The sequence below is a fragment of the Borostomias antarcticus genome (genome assembly GCF_949987555.1).
Source record: "Borostomias antarcticus genome assembly, chromosome: 2".
Taxonomy (NCBI): Eukaryota; Metazoa; Chordata; class Actinopteri; order Stomiiformes; family Stomiidae; genus Borostomias; species Borostomias antarcticus.
Window position 1 is genome coordinate 31972882 of NC_140235.1, and position 20000 is coordinate 31992881.

At 48.2% G+C, this 20000-nt stretch overlaps 1 protein-coding gene across 1 annotated transcript in view; it reads left to right on the top strand.

The window, feature by feature from the left end:
- LOC311322402 (uncharacterized protein) overlaps nucleotides 1-20000 on the top strand; it is a gene marked incomplete at both ends in the record, with an annotated part of 51256 nt that overhangs the window by 14956 nt on the left and 16300 nt on the right. The window contains 3 exons of the mRNA XM_084454467.1: nucleotides 2764-2896; nucleotides 5606-5764; nucleotides 14802-14927. Coding sequence (XP_084310593.1) covers nucleotides 2764-2896; nucleotides 5606-5764; nucleotides 14802-14927 — 418 coding nt within the window. The remainder of the gene's footprint in view (nucleotides 1-2763; nucleotides 2897-5605; nucleotides 5765-14801; nucleotides 14928-20000) is intronic.

Here is a 20000-nt window from a genome sequence, read left to right on the forward strand (position 1 = left end):
CCCAAAAGGGACAGAGAATTACTGTCTTTTGAAAAGGCTTGAGGACTAAATATTTCAGGTTTATGAAATGTCCGAGGACTGGCGTGTCCTATCTCTACCCCACTCTGGTCTCTCACCAGATGGGATCTCTACATGCATCTGATCCTCAGTGCTTCCCCACTCATACTGCACTCTGGCGCCTCAGTCAACGTGTCTGGCCTTGTTAGGGAAATGGTTGTGTGTGTGGGTGAATGAGTGTGTGTGTGTGTGTGGGTGAATGAGTGTGTGTGTGTGTGTGTGCTCAAATGTGCTGAGAAACTTTTTACACTTACTTAAGTAAAGTATGTCATGAGCTGAGCCTAGTGAATTTCTGTGTGTGTGTGTGTGTGTGTGTGTGTGTGTGTGTGTGTGTGTGTGTGTGTGTGTGTGTGTGTGTGTGTGTGTGTGTGTGTGTGTGTGTGTGTGTGTGTGTGTGTGTGTGTGTGTGTGTGTGTGTGTGTGTGTGTGTGGAGCTCCTGGTGTGCCTCAGTCTGACAGCTGTCTGGTCACAGCCTCCGCAGGCTCTGTAGGGAACGCTCCCTGTCACCATGGCAGCCGGTGATTGACAGCTGTCATCTGCTAACGCAACGCCCACCAGACGGCATCAACCTGCAGCACCCTAACCCTAACACTGCAACCCTAACCTTAACCCTGCAACCCTAACCTTAACCCTGCAACCCTAACCTTAACCCTGCAACCCTAACCTTAACCCTGCAACCCTAACCCTGTAACCCTAACCCTGCAACCCTAACCTTAACCCTGCAACCCTAACCCTGCAACCCTAACCTTAAAGGACAATGCTCGTTTTTGACAACCTGGACCTTATTTACGACATATTATAAGACATTTGACTCACCGAGATCACTTTGGTGTAGTTCGGAGCCATGTAGAAGAAATTTAAAATCCAGCGCGAGCCAGTATATCCATGTAATGGCGATGGTCAGACCTAGACCTGTCAGCAGCATTTGATACGGTAGACCACCAGATCCTCCTCTCCACCCTCGAAGAGAAAGGCATCGCTGGCTCTGCACACTCCCTGTTTGCATCCTACCTGACGGGCCGCTTCTACCAGGTGACATGGAGAGGGTCGACGTCGGAACCGCGTAGTCTGACTACGGGGGTTCCACAAGGGTCTGTCCTGGGTCCTCTCCTGTTTTCCCTCTACACTACATGTCTGGGCTCTGTCATTCGCTCGCATGGCTTCTCCTATCACTGCTATGCTGATGACACCCAACTGGTTCTGTCATTTCCCCCTTCTGATAAAAAAGTGGAGACATGCATAGCTGGGTGCTTGGCTGACATCTCGGAGTGGATGACGACACATCACCTCAAGCTCAATCTGGACAAGACTGAGCTGCTGTTCCTCCCGGGGAAGGGCTGTCCGCACCGGGACCTGGCCATCACCATTGAAGACACAGTGGTGACCCCGACTCGGACTGCGAGGAATCTGGGTGTGACCCTGGATGACCAACTGTCATTTTCCTCACATGTCACTACATCGTTCCTGCAGATTCATGCTCTACAACATCAGGAGGATTCGCCCTTTCCTCACTAATGAAACGGAGCAGGTACTCATCCAGGCCCTGGTCATCTCCCGCCTGGACTACTGCAACTCCCTCCTCGCTGGGGCACCGGCGTCAGCCATTAAACCTCTGGAACTTGTCCAGAAAGCTGCTGCTCGCCTGGTTTTCAACCACCCCAAATTCTCCCACACAACTTCCCTCCTCCGTTCCCTACACTGGCTCCCTGTAGCAGCTCGCATCCAGTTTAAAACTCTGGCGCTAACCTACAGGGCAATGAAAGGAACAGCCCCCTCCTACCTCCAGGCCATGGTCAAACCCTACACCCCCTCCCGACCGCTACGCTCTGCTACCTCAGGGCGACTGGTTGCCCCGTCACTCCGAGGCTCCTGCGGTCGATCGACACGGTCACGGCTCTTCTCTGTCCTGGCCCCGCAGTGGTGGAATGAACTTCCCACTGATGTCAGGACAGCAGAGTCGCTGCCCATCTTTCGTCGCCGGCTCAAAACTCATCTCTTCAAGAAGTACTACAACAATCCTCCCACCTAAGCACTTATTGTATTATATTATATTGCACTGTACTTTAGATTGTGATTCTTGCACTTTGCCTTCAGCACTAGATTATGCTCTTAGTCACTTGTTTTAGAAAGAAGATGCACTTGTGAGTTCTGGCAAGTAGTAGTACATTGGCTCTTCCTACGTTAAATGCAATTATTGTTAGTCGCTTTGGATAAAAGCGTCTGCTAAATGACTGTAATGTAATGTAATGGTCGGGGCACCGGGAATGCAGTTTCTAAAAATCTATTTTCTGCCGCGAAACGGTTTTCATCAATCTGTCTTCATGAATCGCTAGTTGTGCTCACATAGAGAGCATAGGCCTGTTGTGGTTTTTCACATGCCTCTGTAATATGATCTTTCGAAACGTCTTTAGACACGAAATAGCTTCCTCACTTGCTCCAGCACGCATGCGCACAGCGTGCTGGAGCAACGATTGCGCGCTGTGCGCATGCGTGCTGGAGCAAGTGGGGAAGCTATTTCGTTTCGAAAGACATTTCGAAAGATCATATTAACGAGCATTGTCCTTTAACCCTGTAACCCTAACCTTAACCCTGCAACCCTAACCTTAAATCTGCAATGTTCGACCTCTCTGTCGTATATTTGCTGATTGCTGGACCGTGCCGATGTTGTACAGGAGGTCACCCTCTCATGTCTGTCCTACGTCCAGCTCTGACCCAGAGGACGGGACGAGGACGGGCCTGGAGGACCTGGGAGCCCAGCTGAGGACGAGGGACAGCATCATCCATCGTCTGGAGGAGGAGCTCCGGACCGTCCAGCTGCAGCTCTGGGGGAAGACAAGGGTACACACCCTCCTAGAATAGTCCCTCACACTCTCCTTTCAAATACACGGGTACACACCCTCCTAGAATAGTCCCTCACACTCTCCTTTAAATACACGGGTACACACCCTCCGAGAATAGTCCCTCACACTCTCCTTTCAAATACACGGGTACACACCCTCCTAGAATAGTCCCTCACACTCTCCTTTCAAATACACGGGTACACACCCTCCTAAAATAGTCCCTCACACTCTCCTTTCAAATACACGGGTACACACCCTCCGAGAATAGTCCCTCACACTCTCCTTTCAAATACACGGGAAAACACCCTCCTAGAATAGTCCCTCACACTCTCCTTTCAAATACACGGGTACACACCCTCCTAAAATAGTCCCTCACACTCTCCTTTAAATACACGGGTACACACCCTCCGAGAATAGTCCCTCACACTCTCCTTTCAAATACACGGGTACACACCCTCCTAGAATAGTCCCTCACACTCTCCTTTCAAATACACGGGTACACACCCTCCTAAAATAGTCCCTCACACTCTCCTTTCAAATACACAGGTACACACCCTCCTAAAACAGTCCTTCACACTCTCCTTTCAAATACACGGGTACACACCCTCCTAGAATAGTCCCTCACACTCTCCTTTCAAATACGCGGGTACACACCCTCCTAAAATAGTCCCTCACACTCTCCTTTCAAATACACGGGTACACACCCACCTAAAATAGTCCCTCACACTCTCCTTTCAAATACGCGGGTACACACCCTCCTAGAATAGTCCCTCACACTCTCCTTTCAAATACGCGGGTACACACCCGCCTAAGATAGTCCCTCACACTCTCCTTTAAAATACGCGGGTACACGCCCTCCTAAAATAGTCCCTCACACTCTCCTTTCAAATACACGGGTACACACCCTCCTAGAATAGTCCCTCACACTCTCCTTTCAAATACACGGGTACACACCCTCCTAAAATAGTCCCCCACACTCTCCTTTCAAATACGTGGGTACACACCCTCCAAGAATAGTCCCTCACACTCCTTTCAAATACACGGGTACACACCCTCCTAAAATAGTCCCTCACACTCTCCTTTCAAATACACAGGTACACACCCTCCTAAAATAGTCCCTCACACTCTCAAATACACAGGTTCACACCCTCCTAGAATAGTCCCTCACACTCTCCTTTCAAATACACGGGTACACACCCTCCTAAAATAGTCCCTCACACTCTCCTTTCAAATACACGGGTACACACCCTCCTAAAATAGTCCCTCACACTCTCCTTTCAAATACACGGGTACACACCCTCCTAGAATAGTCCCTCACACTCTCCTTTCAAATACACGGGTACACACCCTCCTAGAATAGTCCCTCACACTGTCCTTTCAAATACACGGGTACACACCCTCCTAAAACAGTCCTTCACACTCTCCTTTCAAATACACGGGTACACACCCTCCGAGAATAGTCCCTCACACTCTCCTTTCAAATACACGGGTACACACCCTCCGAGAATAGTCCCTCACACTCTCCTTTCAAATACACGGGTACACACCCTCCTAGAATAGTCCCTCACACTGTCCTTTCAAATACACGGGTACACACCCTCCTAAAATAGTCCCTCACACTCTCCTTTCAAAGACACGGGTACACACCCTACTAGAATAGTCCCTCACACTCTCCTTTCAAAGACACGGGTACATACCCTCCTAGAATAGTCCCTCACACTCTCCTTTCAAATACACCGGTACACACCCTCCTAAAATAGTCCCTCACACTCTCCTTTCAAATACACCGGTACACACCCTCCTAGAATAGTCCCTCCCACTCTCTTTTCAAATACACGGGTACACACCCTCCTAAAATAGTCGCTCCCACTCTCCTTTCAAATACGCTCAAACACTTACAAATAAGGCTGCTTTGACTTGAGCGACAGCTAGTCCCAACAATGCATTCTTCTCTTAAAAAACTCTTAAACCCTCAAACGTTTTTATTGTTTGCTTGCTTGTTTGTTTTGTTTAAAGAAATTCAAATGCAATTTGAACCAGGTACGCGACCAGGGAATGAATTTCGCTCCCTCATCTCAATAAGATGGATTGAAGTGTTTTGTTGGTTTTAGCGTTTGCGGTGCAGTGGAGTTTTTACGATATTGCTCAGGCGGTGTGTGCCAGCAGCGCTACATGTGTTGCGGGTTTAACAGCGGGCCCTGCGTGTGATGAATTACCAACATATCTGGCCCCGAGGTTGGAAAATGGCATCTTGGATTAAAAACCGAGTTTTATGGCTTTCCACACCTCCTTATGGGGTGTCACTAAATTATACCCACTGCTGTTTTACTGTCTGCGGCTTAGGCTAACACACACGCACGCACGCGCGCACACACACACACACACACACACACACACACACACACACACACACACACTGGTGCTTGCGGTAAACCCAAACTTGGTCTTGTTGGTTGTTTGTGTGTGTGTGTTTGTGAGTTGACTCATTTGAGACACTAATCAGTGGTTTGTAAGATTAGGGATTGGGAAGTTTGTACTTGACTAATGTTTATGGTGTTTTCTCACTAGGAGAGAAGCTCTCCCTAGCCCTGTATTTACTATGCACACATGCCAGTTATGTGTTTTCAACGTGTTTCTTTCTTTATTCACATAAACACTCACACTCTCCAACACACACACACACACACACACACACATCCTGTCCCAGCCTGTTGAAGGGAGTGATGCGTTGGCCTGCCAGGTGGCGGCACTGCAGCGTCTACAGAGAGAGAAGGTCGCCCAGGTTACAGAGAAAGACATCGCCATCGCCAAACTACGCACACAGATACAACTACTACAGCAGGAGGCGGCCAGCGCACACACCCTGGTGAGTGGCACACACACACACACACACACACACACACACACACACACACTACTTAACTTGTTCTGTTGGATATGGCCTTTAGATGGCCGAGCAGAAGGACAGAATGAAAGACCTACAGCAAGAGAAGAAGAAGATGGAGGACGCACTGAAGAAGAGAGAGGAGGAGGAGAGACGGAGAGAGGAGGAGGAGAGGAAGAAAGAGGAGGAACAGAGACTGAGAGAGGAGGAGGAGAGGAAGAAAGAGGAGGAACAGAGATTGAAAGAGGAGGAGGAGAGGAAGAAAGAGGAGGAACAGAGAGAGCGCCAGAACCTGATCGTGGGAGATCTGCGCGAGAAGGCGGCCATTTTGAATGCAGAGGTGAGAAGAGACGTGTTTCTGTGGTGGAGGCGAGGAGACTCACAGCACAGAAGGGTGCAGTTACATGCCAAATGTCAAAGGTTTCACTTTGCATTTGAAGTTAATGTCCCATGCTTTTTTTCCCTTCTTCGTACGATTCTCCTCCTTAATGTGGTCTCTGATGGAATCATGACCATTAGACCGCAGTGATATTAGTGATGTGGCCATTTGTAGGACAACGCTTCTCTCCCATCAGTGAATGAATGCAGACATGTGCAAGAGGCCGTGCACCACTGGAGTATTATGTGGGCCCATTGTCTTCCTAGTTTTATGATGATTGGTGTCAGTTAAGAGGAGCAGACTGGGGTCTATAATCAACACTCGGCAATCACTCTCTTTCTCTGCATCCATTCCACCCCCCCCCCCCACCCTCTCTCTCTATCTCTCTCAAAGGCCTAGTGGTTGGGATAAACCCTACATTCTTATGTTCTCACATCTGTATATTCAATATATCATCTGTAGGCAACCTTGGACAGTTGTGTAAGAGTTGCATAATGGCACAACGTTCCGATAAGGAACAACGTTCAGGTTGTTATTCTCTCTCTCTCTCTCTCTCTCTCTCTCTCTCTCTCTGTGTTGTGTAAACCACCTTAGCAAAGCACAGCAGAGGAGAAGGCAAACAGACGACAGTAATCTCACCACCAGCCCGGTACTTCACTGTGATTCAGACCTCAGACGAATCACCCCCCCACCCCTCCCTCTCTCTCTCTCTCTCTCTCAGCACCAGTGCTCCAAATTAATCTGCAAAATATTGATTTGAGGAGAGCCAGCCTCGCGATGCGTCTGCATATTAATACGACCTCCTTCCCCTTCTTTAAGTTCCTCATATCTTCATAATTGATTAATGTTCCTTTGTGAAGTGGGGATGAATAATGGATGAAGTCTCCTGGCTTCCCGTGGGCCGATGAGAAACATGTTTAATTTCAGTAGATGTAGCTCCTGGGTCGCGTCGCTGAAGACGTAAAGTAGCTTCCTGCCTCTGTTTGCTGTTCACGCCTTGAGATGATGCCTTGAGATGGGGGATCACGTTTCAAGTTTATTACAATTAGAAGCAATCAGTTCCCAGCCGTGAGCGTACAGTAGCAACTATCTCTGCAGACCCGTGATGATGAAGTCACAGATTGGACAAGTAGCACGCGGGCCGTTAAACAGAACCTATTCCCCTAGAACTGCCCACGCGGGCCTGTCAGACAAAGCCATTTTGGTGTCTTGTAGCATTAGGGCGCGCGCCGACACAGACGTCGCCAGCAGCTAGCCAATGACCAGTCACTTTAATTAGCCGGCCCGATTACACGCACCATAAACCAAACGATGTGTGATGATGACGAGGGCCTCTTCAGCAGACGGCGGCGGATATGGAGGGTGACGGGTGCTGGCACAGCCTGGCACAGGGCGGCGACGCCACAGCTCATCTGACTAACGACGCTGATTATGCCAAACAGGAGGCTAATGATGATGAGAGATTGAAGAGCGCTCACGCAGACAGAGGGGGGGGGGGGGCACCTGATTGTAAGCATCTGTTGGGTGTTCGAAATGGATAAATGATGAATGGATGCCAGTTCATTTGCGTTCACACACACACACGCGCACACACGTACACACACACACATATGCATGCGCACGCCTGGGGCCTTTCTTTACCAGCTGAGCCAGCTCAGTGCTCCCTCAGTGCACGCCTCACAGGGAACACACACAGCATTATGACTAATTGAATAAACAGTACTTATCCCTGAACAAGATCAACAAAACATCATTAAATATGCTAATCAGCTTGGAATTAACCCCGCTGGGCAAGGGAAGGTTCCGCTGTGGGTGTTTGCGTTTTGGATGAGGATTTGTGTGACTGTGTATTTTTGTGCATTTGCACATCAACCAGCCTGGTTTGCTTGTTTTAAAGCAGCCACAGGAAGACCGGCAGTGTCACTCAGTTCAGATTTAAACCAGCCTGGTTGGTTTGATTAGCATTTAAACCAGCCTGGTTGACTTGATTAGCATTTAAACCAGCCTGGTTGACTTGATTAGCATTTAAATCAGCCTGGTTGACTTGATTAGCATTTAAACCAGCCTGGTTGACTTGATTAGCATTTAAACCAGCCTGGTTTGCTTGATTAGAATTTAAACCAGCCTGGTTGACTTGATTAGCATTTAAACCAGCCTGGTTTGCTTGATTAGCAATACTCCAACATGTGGAGGAGTCACATTGGTGCGTGCGTATGTGCGCGCGAGCGTGCGCTGGCGTGTGCGTACATGCATGCGCGTCTCAGTGGTCAGTGATGTGATATGGCTGAAGTTTGTTGGGTTTATTTTAAGACCCAGAGCCTTTTTTCCTCTAATAGTTAGACGTTTGCCTAAGTTTAGCCAGGGCGGCCATTATGCAGCCCATATGAAAGAGGCAGTATGGACAGAGCCACTAGTCAGCCCAGCCGCAGCGCAGAGGAGGGCAACTCTCAGCCCCACGTTTGAACCAACCGCAGCTCTGACATTCATTATGAGTGGGGAGGAGGGAAGGGACAACAGGGAGGAGAAACAGACTGTCTTTGTTGAGAGAGGGAGGGAAAGAGAGAGAGAGGGAGAGAGAGAGGAAGAGAGTGGGAGAGAGGGAGAGAGTGGGAGCGAGGAAGAGAAAGAGTGGGAGAGAGAGAGAGTGGGAGAGAGAGGAAGAGTGGGAGAGAGAGAGAGTGAGTGGCTGAGAGAGGAAGAGAGACAGAGAGAGAGAGAAACCACCACCACAGATTTATGTGTTACAGGAACTCCCCTAGTTTAGTGGCATTGTGAACCGCCTACCCAAGTCAAACCTGCTATGCTCACTTTTAATTTACAGCTCTGGTGTCCCTTTCTTCTTCTCCTTCTTCTTCTTCTTCTTCTTTTCTTCTTCTGTGTGCGTGTGTGTGTGTGTGTGTGTGTGTGTGTGTGTGTGCGTGTGTATGTGTGTGTTTAAGGGTTTGTCGTTTGCGAGGGTGTAGATGTGTATTGGTTCTGACAGTCTGGATGTTCCTGGCTTGGCTCAGTGTGTTGGGCTCACTGCTGGGCTGTGTTGGGCTCAATGCTGGGCTGTGTTGGGCTCACTGCTGGCCTGTGTTGGGCTGTGTTGGGCTCACTGCTGGGCTGTGTTGGGCTCACTGCTGGGCTGTGTTGGGCTCACTGCTGGGCTGTGTTGGCCTGTGTTGGGCATTTTAGTTTGTTCAGTTTTGCCATCTAACCATCTCCAGTTTGGTACATTAAAGATAATAGAAGCAGGTCCCAGATGTAGATGTTCAGGCAGGTGGGCTCTCTTGTGACTTGGCAGAGGTTGATGCTAAGTGACTTCCTCACCCTGTTCCACTCAGTGTAAGCAAAGACCATTACCTGGGCTAATGCACTAACGAGAGTGCTACGAGCTTAGCATCCGATGATAGCAGTTTCTATGGGGAGGACCAAGCACCCAGTGCTAGCATACAGGGCTAACTATTGGCTGTCGCAGGGCAATAAATGCTAATATATCCTATTTGCTGAGTTGGGAATTCTGTGCCCTTGTCTTATTAACTGATTTAAGACAGATTAGATCACCTCTACCACACACAAACACACACCTATTTGAATATCCGAGAGGAATGGCCTGACCTGGCTCCATAAACTAGATTAATTCAACATGTTAGCATCAAGTTATGGCAGAAATGGATGACTCAGCATTTTTTTTAATGCACTTTAGCTTATTTAAGCCATTTATGACATTAAGTAAAGCTCATGTTATGCAAACACGTTTTGCAAGACAAAGTCTCTGAGCCGGAAAGAGATACTGGACCTGATTATATTAAAATGTTGACGCAAGTCCTTTGCAGTCCCCCATGTGTGAAACTGCAGCTTTGCAAGTTTTGTTGAAATGACTTGCTGTTCTACTCATGTTGCTCTCTTAATTGTTAACTACAGTGTGTTGTAGTCGATAGGCTAAGTAGGCTGAATGCCTGTTCGTATAAATGCAGTCTTTGGGACATTTTAAGTCGAAGAAACACCATTAAATGGACTCATTCAGTGGACTTCTATTCCTTTCTGTTTGTTTGTAAAATCTAGATACATAGTCAGCATCCTGGAGCTGATGTTATGTACTGCACATTAGGACGCTGTGTGAATTCTCAGCTCTAGGATATGTTGAAAGCAGTGTTCTTGTCCAGGATGCATACGGGCTGGCGTGCCTAAAAGCCTAAATGTCCCAAACTCCTTTTGTCATCATAAGCCATTCTCAAAAAATGTCAAGGGATGTTTTTTCAGCACACTGGATAAATATCTGGGCATTGTAGCGCACTAATGTGGCCTGTTGTTTGGCATTGAGATTGCCAACATTTTTCTTGGTGGAAAAATACCCTCTTTTATACGTAGGTGTTAAAAAGGTCATCGATAAACTTCTGAGACAACAGCTGTTATCCTCTGTAGCCTGGGCATAAATCCTCTGTTATCGCTTCATCATCCTGGTTCCAGGTCTCTGTTCTCCTCTGCTTTCGTCTCACAGCTGATATCCCAGTCACACCTGCAAGTGGACCCGGCTGTATCAGTCATTAGGACTGTTTGGTCCCTCAATACACCTTGATCTACTTTTAGCTGGATCTCCATAGTAAGCCTGGCCTATTTCACGCAGGATCCATCATTTTACCTCAGTGCTTAGCATGAAGCCGGCCTCATGTGACTTACATTCACACGGGCGCTGAGCGAGAGAACACACACATCCTCTACTGGGTATGAAGGAGAGGCGCAGCGTGTGCGTGCGTTGTGTGTTACATGTTCATCGTGTGTTACATGTTGTGTGTTACATGTTAGACTCATCTTAGTTCCTCTTCACTCCGCCTGTTAAGGGCTCTTCTGTCCTGCTTGGCTGTGACTCGCAGGGTGGTTAGGGGCGGAGCGTCGCCTCGCAGGGTGGTTAGGGGCGGAGCGTCGCCTCGCAGGGTGGTTAGGGGCGGAGCGTCGCCTCGCACGGTCTTTAGGGGCGGAGCGTCGCCTCGCAGGGTCGTTAGGGGCGGAGCGTCGCCTCGCAGGGTCGTTAGGGGTGGAGCGTCGCCTCACAGGCGTTAAATGAACGTGTCCTCTCAACTCCGCTCCCTCGCAGCATCAATGTTTTATCGGCGCTGTCAGAACGCGCCCTCGCTCACACATGCTGCTGGCAGCGTCTCTCTCACTTTTAATATTTTATCACAGCTCCAAACCCAGCCCTCCAGCTCCAAACCAGAACCCAGCCCCCCAGCTCCAAACCAGAACCCAGCCCCCCAGCTCCAAACCAGAACCCAGCCCCCCAGCTCCAAACCCAGCCCTCCAGCTCCAAACCAGAACCTAGCCCCCCAGCTCCAAACCAGAACCAGAACCCAGCCCCCCAGCTCCAAACCAGAACCCAGCCCCCCAGCTCCAAACCAGAACCAGAACCCAGCCCCCCCGCTCCAAACCAGAACCCAGCCCCCCAGCTCCAAACCCAGCCCCCCAGCTCCAGGCCCGCTGCTCGGCCTATCACGCTGCGGCACCATCACTACTGTGAGCTTGTTGAATTACAGTGAATGGAGTGCGTGTTCAAATCAAGACATTCGCCTGGGAATATAATTTTATTATCAAAAAAATATTGATAAATTTCTCTGATAGCCCAGATATTCTGATTCAGATTGTTATTCGATGTCCTTAACATTTTTCTATCCTAGTTATGGCATTAACCGTGTCGTAGCGAGTTCCCTGAGTTCCCTTCCCACATCGCCAGGTCAGCTGTCCTGACCTTGGTGCGCTTGAGGGAAGTGCTTCACCATGGTAACCGGCAGCCCCGAGCCTCTCCTGCTCCTGCCACAAGACTCTGATTGGCTGCACAATTGAAATGTCATGCTTCAGCAACACACACACACACATACACACACACACATGGTCGAGTCATTTCTCACACGTGATTAAACAATTGGTTGAGGGAGATGGACGCCAGGCTTTGACTGCACGAAGGGGAGTCAAAATGCAGAAAGAGGTTCAAAAACAAACAATCCTCTTTCGAGAGAGAGAGAGAGGTTCTTAAAGTCATATGCTGTATTTCAGAGATATCAGCCGTGAGTGTTTTTGTTATGTGTTGTGAGAGAGAGTTTTTTGGGTGAGCCGTGTGCAGCAGGCAGGGGAGTCACCGAACATCAAAGGAGAGAGCTTGTCGCAGATGTAGGAATCGGCATCAAATGAATATTAATGCGGAACCAATTACCTCAGGGAAAAGTTGTCTGTAGGTTGGCTTTGCTAACGCGAGGCTCACCTTTGGCAAAGTGGAGCCAGCAGGGGGAAAATCCTGGAGGGCGGACAAGCCGGTGTATTTGGTTTTCCTTAACAAGCTTGTCTGGCCCTGCTGAAATAGAATCGTCTCACACAGTCACAGACACAGACACACACACACACACACACACACAGTCTCACAGTCCCTCCTCATTATATCTAGATGTTGACTAGACAGCAAGAATTGAATTCTGAATACATAATAGGAAGAATTTCCACCAGTTTTTTTCTTTTGACTGTGGACAGTGGATTAAAACCCCAAACAAAAGCCTGTGAAAAGATGTCTGGACCAACTTGTTGGCCAGAACTAGGGCTGTCGCGGCTACTGCAATATTGCACGATGCGGTACTGTGAAAAAAATTGCGCTGCTCCTCAGACAACCGCGATAACTAACGTTTTTTCATTTTGTTCTTATGTTTCATGAGGCTTTTCCCATTAGGGCTATCAAATAAATCTCAGGTATGGACTTGCTTTTTGCTTTTCCTCTCTTGGCCTACCCTAAACAAACATACCATTCCGACAGGCCGTGTCTTCAGCATTAGCATACACGGAGTTGAGACAAATATTACATTTTTTAGAATCAATTTACATAGTATTTATTTCTATTTGTAAATCAATTTCCGAAGCATGTATTTGCAAACTGAAGAAGGCCGGATGGCCGAAAACATTTTGTGCCAATAAAATACTTATGACATTTCTTTGAAAGTCCCCGTCTACATCCTGATTGCAATTCTCGGGACTACACACCAGTCTGAACCAACATGAGGGTGAAGTGGAGAAAAAGGCACGACCTACACTTTAGAATGTGTGGGAGTAAATCACCCAAGACAAGCCCAAAAGGACGGTGCAATGCAAACTGTGCATGTCAGTATTAGTAGTGTTGGTGGTGATAGTGTTGAGTGCATGTCAGTATAAGTAGTGTTGGTGGTGGTAGTTTTGAGTGCATGTCAGTATTAGTAGTGTTGGTGGTGGTAGTGTTGAGTGCATGTCAGTGTCCCTTTCAGATAAATGCCTGTGACACAGTTAGAGCCCCCAGCTCTTTAAAGCCACTTCTAAATCAGTGTTAAAGCCCAGATAATAGACCCCGCGTCCCCATTGATTGGCCCTCATATGTTTACAGCTCACTTTAATTGGCTAAAAATACCATTTGTCAGCTGTGTGTGACCGTGCGGCGTGTGTCCATCGACAGAAAGGCCCATTGATTTATCAGCCCCAGGATTTGTCCCGTCCTCTGTACATAAAACGCTGTGCGTATGCGCTGTTGGGAATGGGAAATGGCCCCCATCGATTCCCTTAACTTGAGCCCAAATGCTAAAGATTTTTGGATAAGCTTTCTCATTACTTAAGCTGAAATCAATAGGGGCAAGCAAGGGTTTAATGAATGAGTGGTCGGGGCCCTGACAGGGTCTACTCATCCCTGGTCTGTCCTGGTCGATGGCACCGGGGGGGCAGATCCTGCCTGACAAGTTGACACACACACACGCACACACACATGTGTGCGTGCATACGGCCAAGCACACACTTGCACTTAGGCGCCCATGCGTGGATGCAAACGCACACAGACACTAGTGGTGGTGGTCTCCCTCTGTATCTCTCTGTCTCCGCTGCTCTCTCTCTCAGAAATCCCCCGGTATCTCCACGGCTAGCTTCCAACGCACGTTTCAGACACTGAGGCTCAAGGATTGCTCTAGTGTCCGAAGCCCTCTCTCTGTTTAACATTGTGAGAGAGAGAGAGAGAGAGACATGGCTGGTGGTGTGTTTGCTGCTGATCCTTCAGGTGGAGAGACAGCAGCGAGAGATCCAGGGGCTTCAGCGCAAGGAAGAGACTCTTCTCTCTGAGGTACACGCACCGGGCTGGGGCTGGGGCTGGAACAGGGCTGGGGCTGGAACAGGGCTGGGGCTGAGGCTGAGTGGAACAGGGATTGAACAGGGCTGGGGCTGAGGCTGAGTGGAACAAGGATTGAGCTGGGGCTGGGGCTGGGGCCGGGGCTGGGGCCGGGGCTGGGGCTGGGGCTGAGGCTGGGGCTGGGGCTGGAACAGGGGCTGGGGCTGAGTGGAACAGGGATTGAACAGGGCAGGGGCTGAGGCTGGGCTGGGCTGGGGCTGGAACAGGGGCTGGGGCTGGGGCTGGGGCTGGGGCTGGATTGTAATCATAATTGTTTCAATGAAGCACCTTGTATCTACAGCCCTCCAATTAGAACACATTGCATGTGACATTCAACTGTTGGTATCCCTGTGTGTGTGTGTGTGTGTGTGTGTGTGTGTGTGTGTGTGTGTGTGTGTGTGTGTGTGTGTGTGTGTGTGTGTGTGTGTGTGCGTGTGCGCGCGCGTTTGTGTGTGTGTCTGTGTGTGTGTGTGTGCATGTGTGTGCGTGTGTGTGTGTTTTAGCTCCAGGCCCAGGAGCAGAGGCTGTCCGAGGCCCAGAAGGAGGTGAGGCTGAGAGGGGAGGAGATGCTCCGACTACAGGTCCGTCTGGAGGAGCTCCAGGATTCAAACACACTGACCTCTCACCAGGTAGATAAAGCTCTCTCTCTCTCTCTCTCTCTCTCACACACACACACACACACACACACACACACACACACACACACTGACCACTCACCAGATAGATACAGCTCTCTCTCTCTCTCACACACACACACACACACTGACCACTCACCAGATAGATACAGCTCTCTCTCTCGCTCTCTCTCTCTATCTCTCTCTCTCTCTCACACACACACACACACACACACTGACCACTCACCAGGTAGATACAGCTCTCTCTCTCTCACACACACACATACACACACACACACACACACACACTGACCACTCACCAGATAGATACAGCTCTCTCTCTCTCTCTCTCTCTCTCTCTCTCACACACACACACACACACACACTGACCACTCACCAGATAGATACAGCTCTCTCTCTCTCTCTCTCTCTCTCTCTCTCTCTCACACACACGCACACACACACACACACACACACACACACACTGACCACTCACCAGGTAGATACAGAAATTAGCTATTTAAAAAAAAAAAGAAGAAACTAGCTAGCTAGCCAGCAAGGCAGTTAGCTACTATTGAATGCCCCTGTTTGGCTATAGACTATGCTCTATAGCTCACAAGCTAATATTTAAATTGTGCTTTGTTCAGTTTCAGTCCAAGCAACTAGGCTAGTAGCTAGGTATGGTGTGCTTGTTAGCTAGCTGTGTTTTAGATAATTTCGTAGCTGCATATGTGGTATAATTAAAATGGTTTAGTACTAGCTAACGTTAGCTAGCCTAGCCAATGTTAGAGTTAGCTAACCCTAAGGCCAGATGGCCTGTGAAGGTGAAGGTTAAGTTACTTGACAGAAAGCTAAATTTTGACTATCAACATGGAGTGGGAACCTTTGTTGGAAAGTAAACTTGCATCATCCATTCAGTATCATATTTAGATCCTGTCTTGAGCCCGCCTGTCCAAAACTGTCAACCGGTACTGTATCTGCATCCAGTTTTGTTTGTGGCCCGGATGCTCAGAGCAGGCTGTCTGATAGCTAGCGAAGTTGGGGGAGTGCAAATTAAACAAAAATTGGCTGTTCAACCAAGCGTGTTTCTGATTTAGCTTTGTGCTAACAGCTGAGCAGTAGCTATGCTCACTTCCTGACTCATAGACAGCATATCATATCCCTTGGCAATGGAGCATACGAATGATACACAAACAGCCAATCATTTAACAGAGAGACCCCAAGCATGCACACTCCATGGCTCAGAATATTCCTTGATAATAATATCATTGTCCCTAAACCCCTAATTGTCTTTTCTCAAATTTTGGTTATTGCGAAGTTGGTCTTAAATGTCATTCCGAGTGGCATTAAAAAAGTCTTTAAAAGTCTTAAATCAAACTTGCCTTAAGCTGTAGGAACCCTGTGTTTGATCTTGACAAAGAACCCTACATGTAAAATGGAGCACCGTCACATATTAAGCGGAGCAGCAAAACAAAAGATTTGAAAATAAATCGTCCAGGCCCAGGGACCCATTTCTTCATGATCCGTCTATGGTTGTAGGTGACTGAAAGCTGCCTGGCGAGTGTCACGTTGGAAGCAGCAGCAGGTGTCGCCATGAAAATCGTCTTCTTCAGCGTCGGAAAACACAGCACAAGTATACCGGTCCGGACCTATACAGGCTGTCGGTCGATAACTTTACAACTGACCCCCAACACCACAAAACTCAAAATACAAACAGCAAGAATCCAAGGGTAGCCAAGACAAAAGGAAGCGGCTTCCTTCCCTCTCAGCTCCCGCCTGTGAACATCGTCACATTCAGTTCTTCCTCTTATTATCTTTCCTTCTATCTTGAGTAAAATCCCTTATCTATATAATATTTTACGCCTATTTTTAATTCTTGACGTTGACTGTGTGCTTAATGAGGTGGTGGGACTTGATGCAACATGATTCAGATTTTGCTCAAGCAACAGAGTTTGAAGTCTGACTGAAAAAGAAAAAATACTGTATTATACCGTAAAATTGTACAGTAGCTTGCTGTTAATATTATGTTCCTCAACGGCATCAACCTTTACAGTATTCAACTGTATAAATGAAAAATTGTACATTGCTGTAGAAAAATTCACGTATTTTTACAGTAATTTGTTACAGTGCACACACACATACACACACTAACCACTCGCCAGATAGATACAGCTGTCACACACACACACACACATACACACACACACTCACTCTTTCTTCTACTCACACACACTCATACACCTTAGCACTTTCTTTATGCGTTTTGAGTTTTCCTTCACTTTTGTTTCTTGTTGACATCTTCAGCGTGACGGGACCCAGAGTGCTTCTTTCTCCCTCTCTCTCTGTCCCGGTCCGTCCTCCTAAGGTGTCCCCCCTTTAAGCTCATAAATATGGAGGATGCCTGATGAGATTCACAGACAAGAAAGGAATCAAAATCTATTGTTGCGTGTCCTTTTCCCGTGTAAAGTTTGGATTAAATGTCACACATTAGCATGTGAACTTTTAAATGAGCTTGTTTGCTCTTGAGCGTGCCCATGTAAATATCCATATTGAATACTGTACAGGGATTGGTCGGGGGGGGCAGGGGGGGACATATTTGATCGTCGCACCAACAATTAAGCCACGCCAGGGGACTCTGCAGCCAAACAGCACGATCGACTGCTCTTGTCTCCCACCACAGACCTCAGTAAGCGATCGCAGAGATGGGAATCCTCCCTGATGGATAACTCTCACCCTCCCTGATGGGAATCCTCCCTGATGGATAACTCATCCTCCCTGCTTGCGGAGTTTTGGGGGAGAGAGTGATTGACAGGCATCACTCCCGATATGAATGTGCTCATGTGTTATTCAGCTGTCTTTTTTGAAGCATGGTACGTGTGTGTGTGCGTGTGCGCGTGTGTGTGCGTGTGCACGTGCCTGTGTGTGTGTGTGTGTGTGTGTGTGTGTGTGTGTGTGTGTGCGTGCGTGCGTGCGTGAGTGTGTGCATGTGTCATACTAACTTTCTGGATATGCTGTCAAAAACAGCCTCCGAGGCGTCACACAGAATCACATGATTACCATGTTGTTTAAGTTTAGATTCTGTTGAAAGAAAACCGCTTCCTGATCTAGCCACATCTTAAAAGCATTTAGAACACGGGCTTTAGGTTAACATATTTCCTTATCAACCAATGAAACGGAGAAGGAAATCAACCGATGAAACATTGTCTGATTGTCGTCTCTGACGGTCTCTCCATTAGAGAAGACAGGACTGGAGATGGTCTCTCTATTTCAGTCACAGGTTCCCAGAGACGTAGCTTCGCTGGCTACAGTGTAATTCCAGCTATGGTGTTTTCTCCATCAAGACAAATCTCCACTATGACAGTCCCCGCGCTTTCCCCGTAGCTAGCGGAAAATATCGGCCACAAGGATTCCACCTTTTTAGCGCAGTGTGTTCAAGTATATTTAGTAATGGGAAACGCAGCTTGACAGAAGTCCGACATATCCAATACGGCGTTTGATTTGTTTTTGGTCTCTGGGTGCCGTTTGATCTCTGGAGGCGCATGGGAGCGATGTGCTCAGGCCGTACTGTGGCTTTCTATTCCCTTCGTGTATAAAAGTGATTTAATATGTACCTGGCTCTCTGTGTCACTGTCTGCCTCTAATTCCGCTGCTCGGCTGTTCCCAATTTCACCTTTATCTCCAGTGAGTTGTCGCGGGTGTGTGTGTGTGTGTGTGTGTGTGTGTGTGTGTGTGTGTGTTTACTGTGCGTGTGTGTGTGTGTGTTTACTGTGCGTGTGTGTGTGTGTGTGTGTGTGTGTGTGTGTGTTTACTGTGCATGTGTGTTTCTTCATCCTGACAGTGTGTGCTTGTATACCAGTGTCAGTCTGTTGCCGCACACCCAGATTATCTTAGCGTGGAGTGGTAGGATTGGTGTTGAGTGACTGAACATGTAAAGCACCTGAACCCCAGAACACCCAAATCCTCCCGGCCTGGAAGAGGACAGGTCCGCACAACTATGATAAACAACCTTCCTGATCAAAGGCTACAGAGGCGTAATCATGTTTGTGCCACTGAATTCTTTAACCTTTGGGCGACCCCTCAGAATGCCAGTGCTCCAATCGCCAAACCTAATTGAATCTGCACGACAGACCCCACCCCGCCCGACTGATGAAAAAATAAAATTGAAGGTGAAATATGAATACGGTTGAGGGGAGAGGCTGAGAGCAGGATAGGAATCGCTCACACACGCACGCACGCGCACACACTCACACACACACACACACACACACACACACATACACAGAAGCACCTTTTTCAGTCTCGCAGGAGAATGGAAGAAGCAAAATGAAAGTGGGCGACCGCCCCCCCCCGTCTGAGGACAGTCCTATAGGATCATCTGATTTATTTGCAATTTTCCTTTAAGCTTCTTCATGTTTACCTCTAAGATGAATATTTGTTGGTGTTATTAATAACCGAGTGTAATTACGAGCAATGCGTCACCCTCAGTTTTCCTCTGTGGCTGAGCGGCCGGCGAGGTAGTTTGATGAAACGCTTTCAGACGATGAGAAAGTTGAAGAGGCCGGGGGGGGGGGGGTGCAGGCGCAGAAATAAAGGATGGCTATGAGTGTGTATTTTCCTGAGTGTGTGTGTGTGTGTGTGCGCGCGCGGATGTGTGTTTGTTCCATATCTGCACATACTGTACAATAGGTGTATGCATGCTTGTGTTGTGTGTGTGAGTGTGCGTGTGTGTGCGTGCGTGTGTGTGTGTTTGCACGTGTGTGTGTGACAGAAAGACGGTCCCTCTGATTGATAAGGCGTCGGCGCTGGGTGCAGATTGCACTCGCTGATTGGTTTTGAGAGAGGCCTTGATTTACAATCAACACCAGATGAAAGATAGTGGTCTGGACCGGAGGACTGGCCGGCCCTCAACATGGCCTGACCAATGAGGATGAGGTTTAATGGATTTACAGCAATAGCCGTGATTATGGAGGGACTACTTAATAAACACACCCAGATAACTGATTATGAAGGGACTACTTAATAAACACACCCAGATTACTGTGATTATGGAGGGACTACTTAATAAACACACACAGATCACTGTGATTA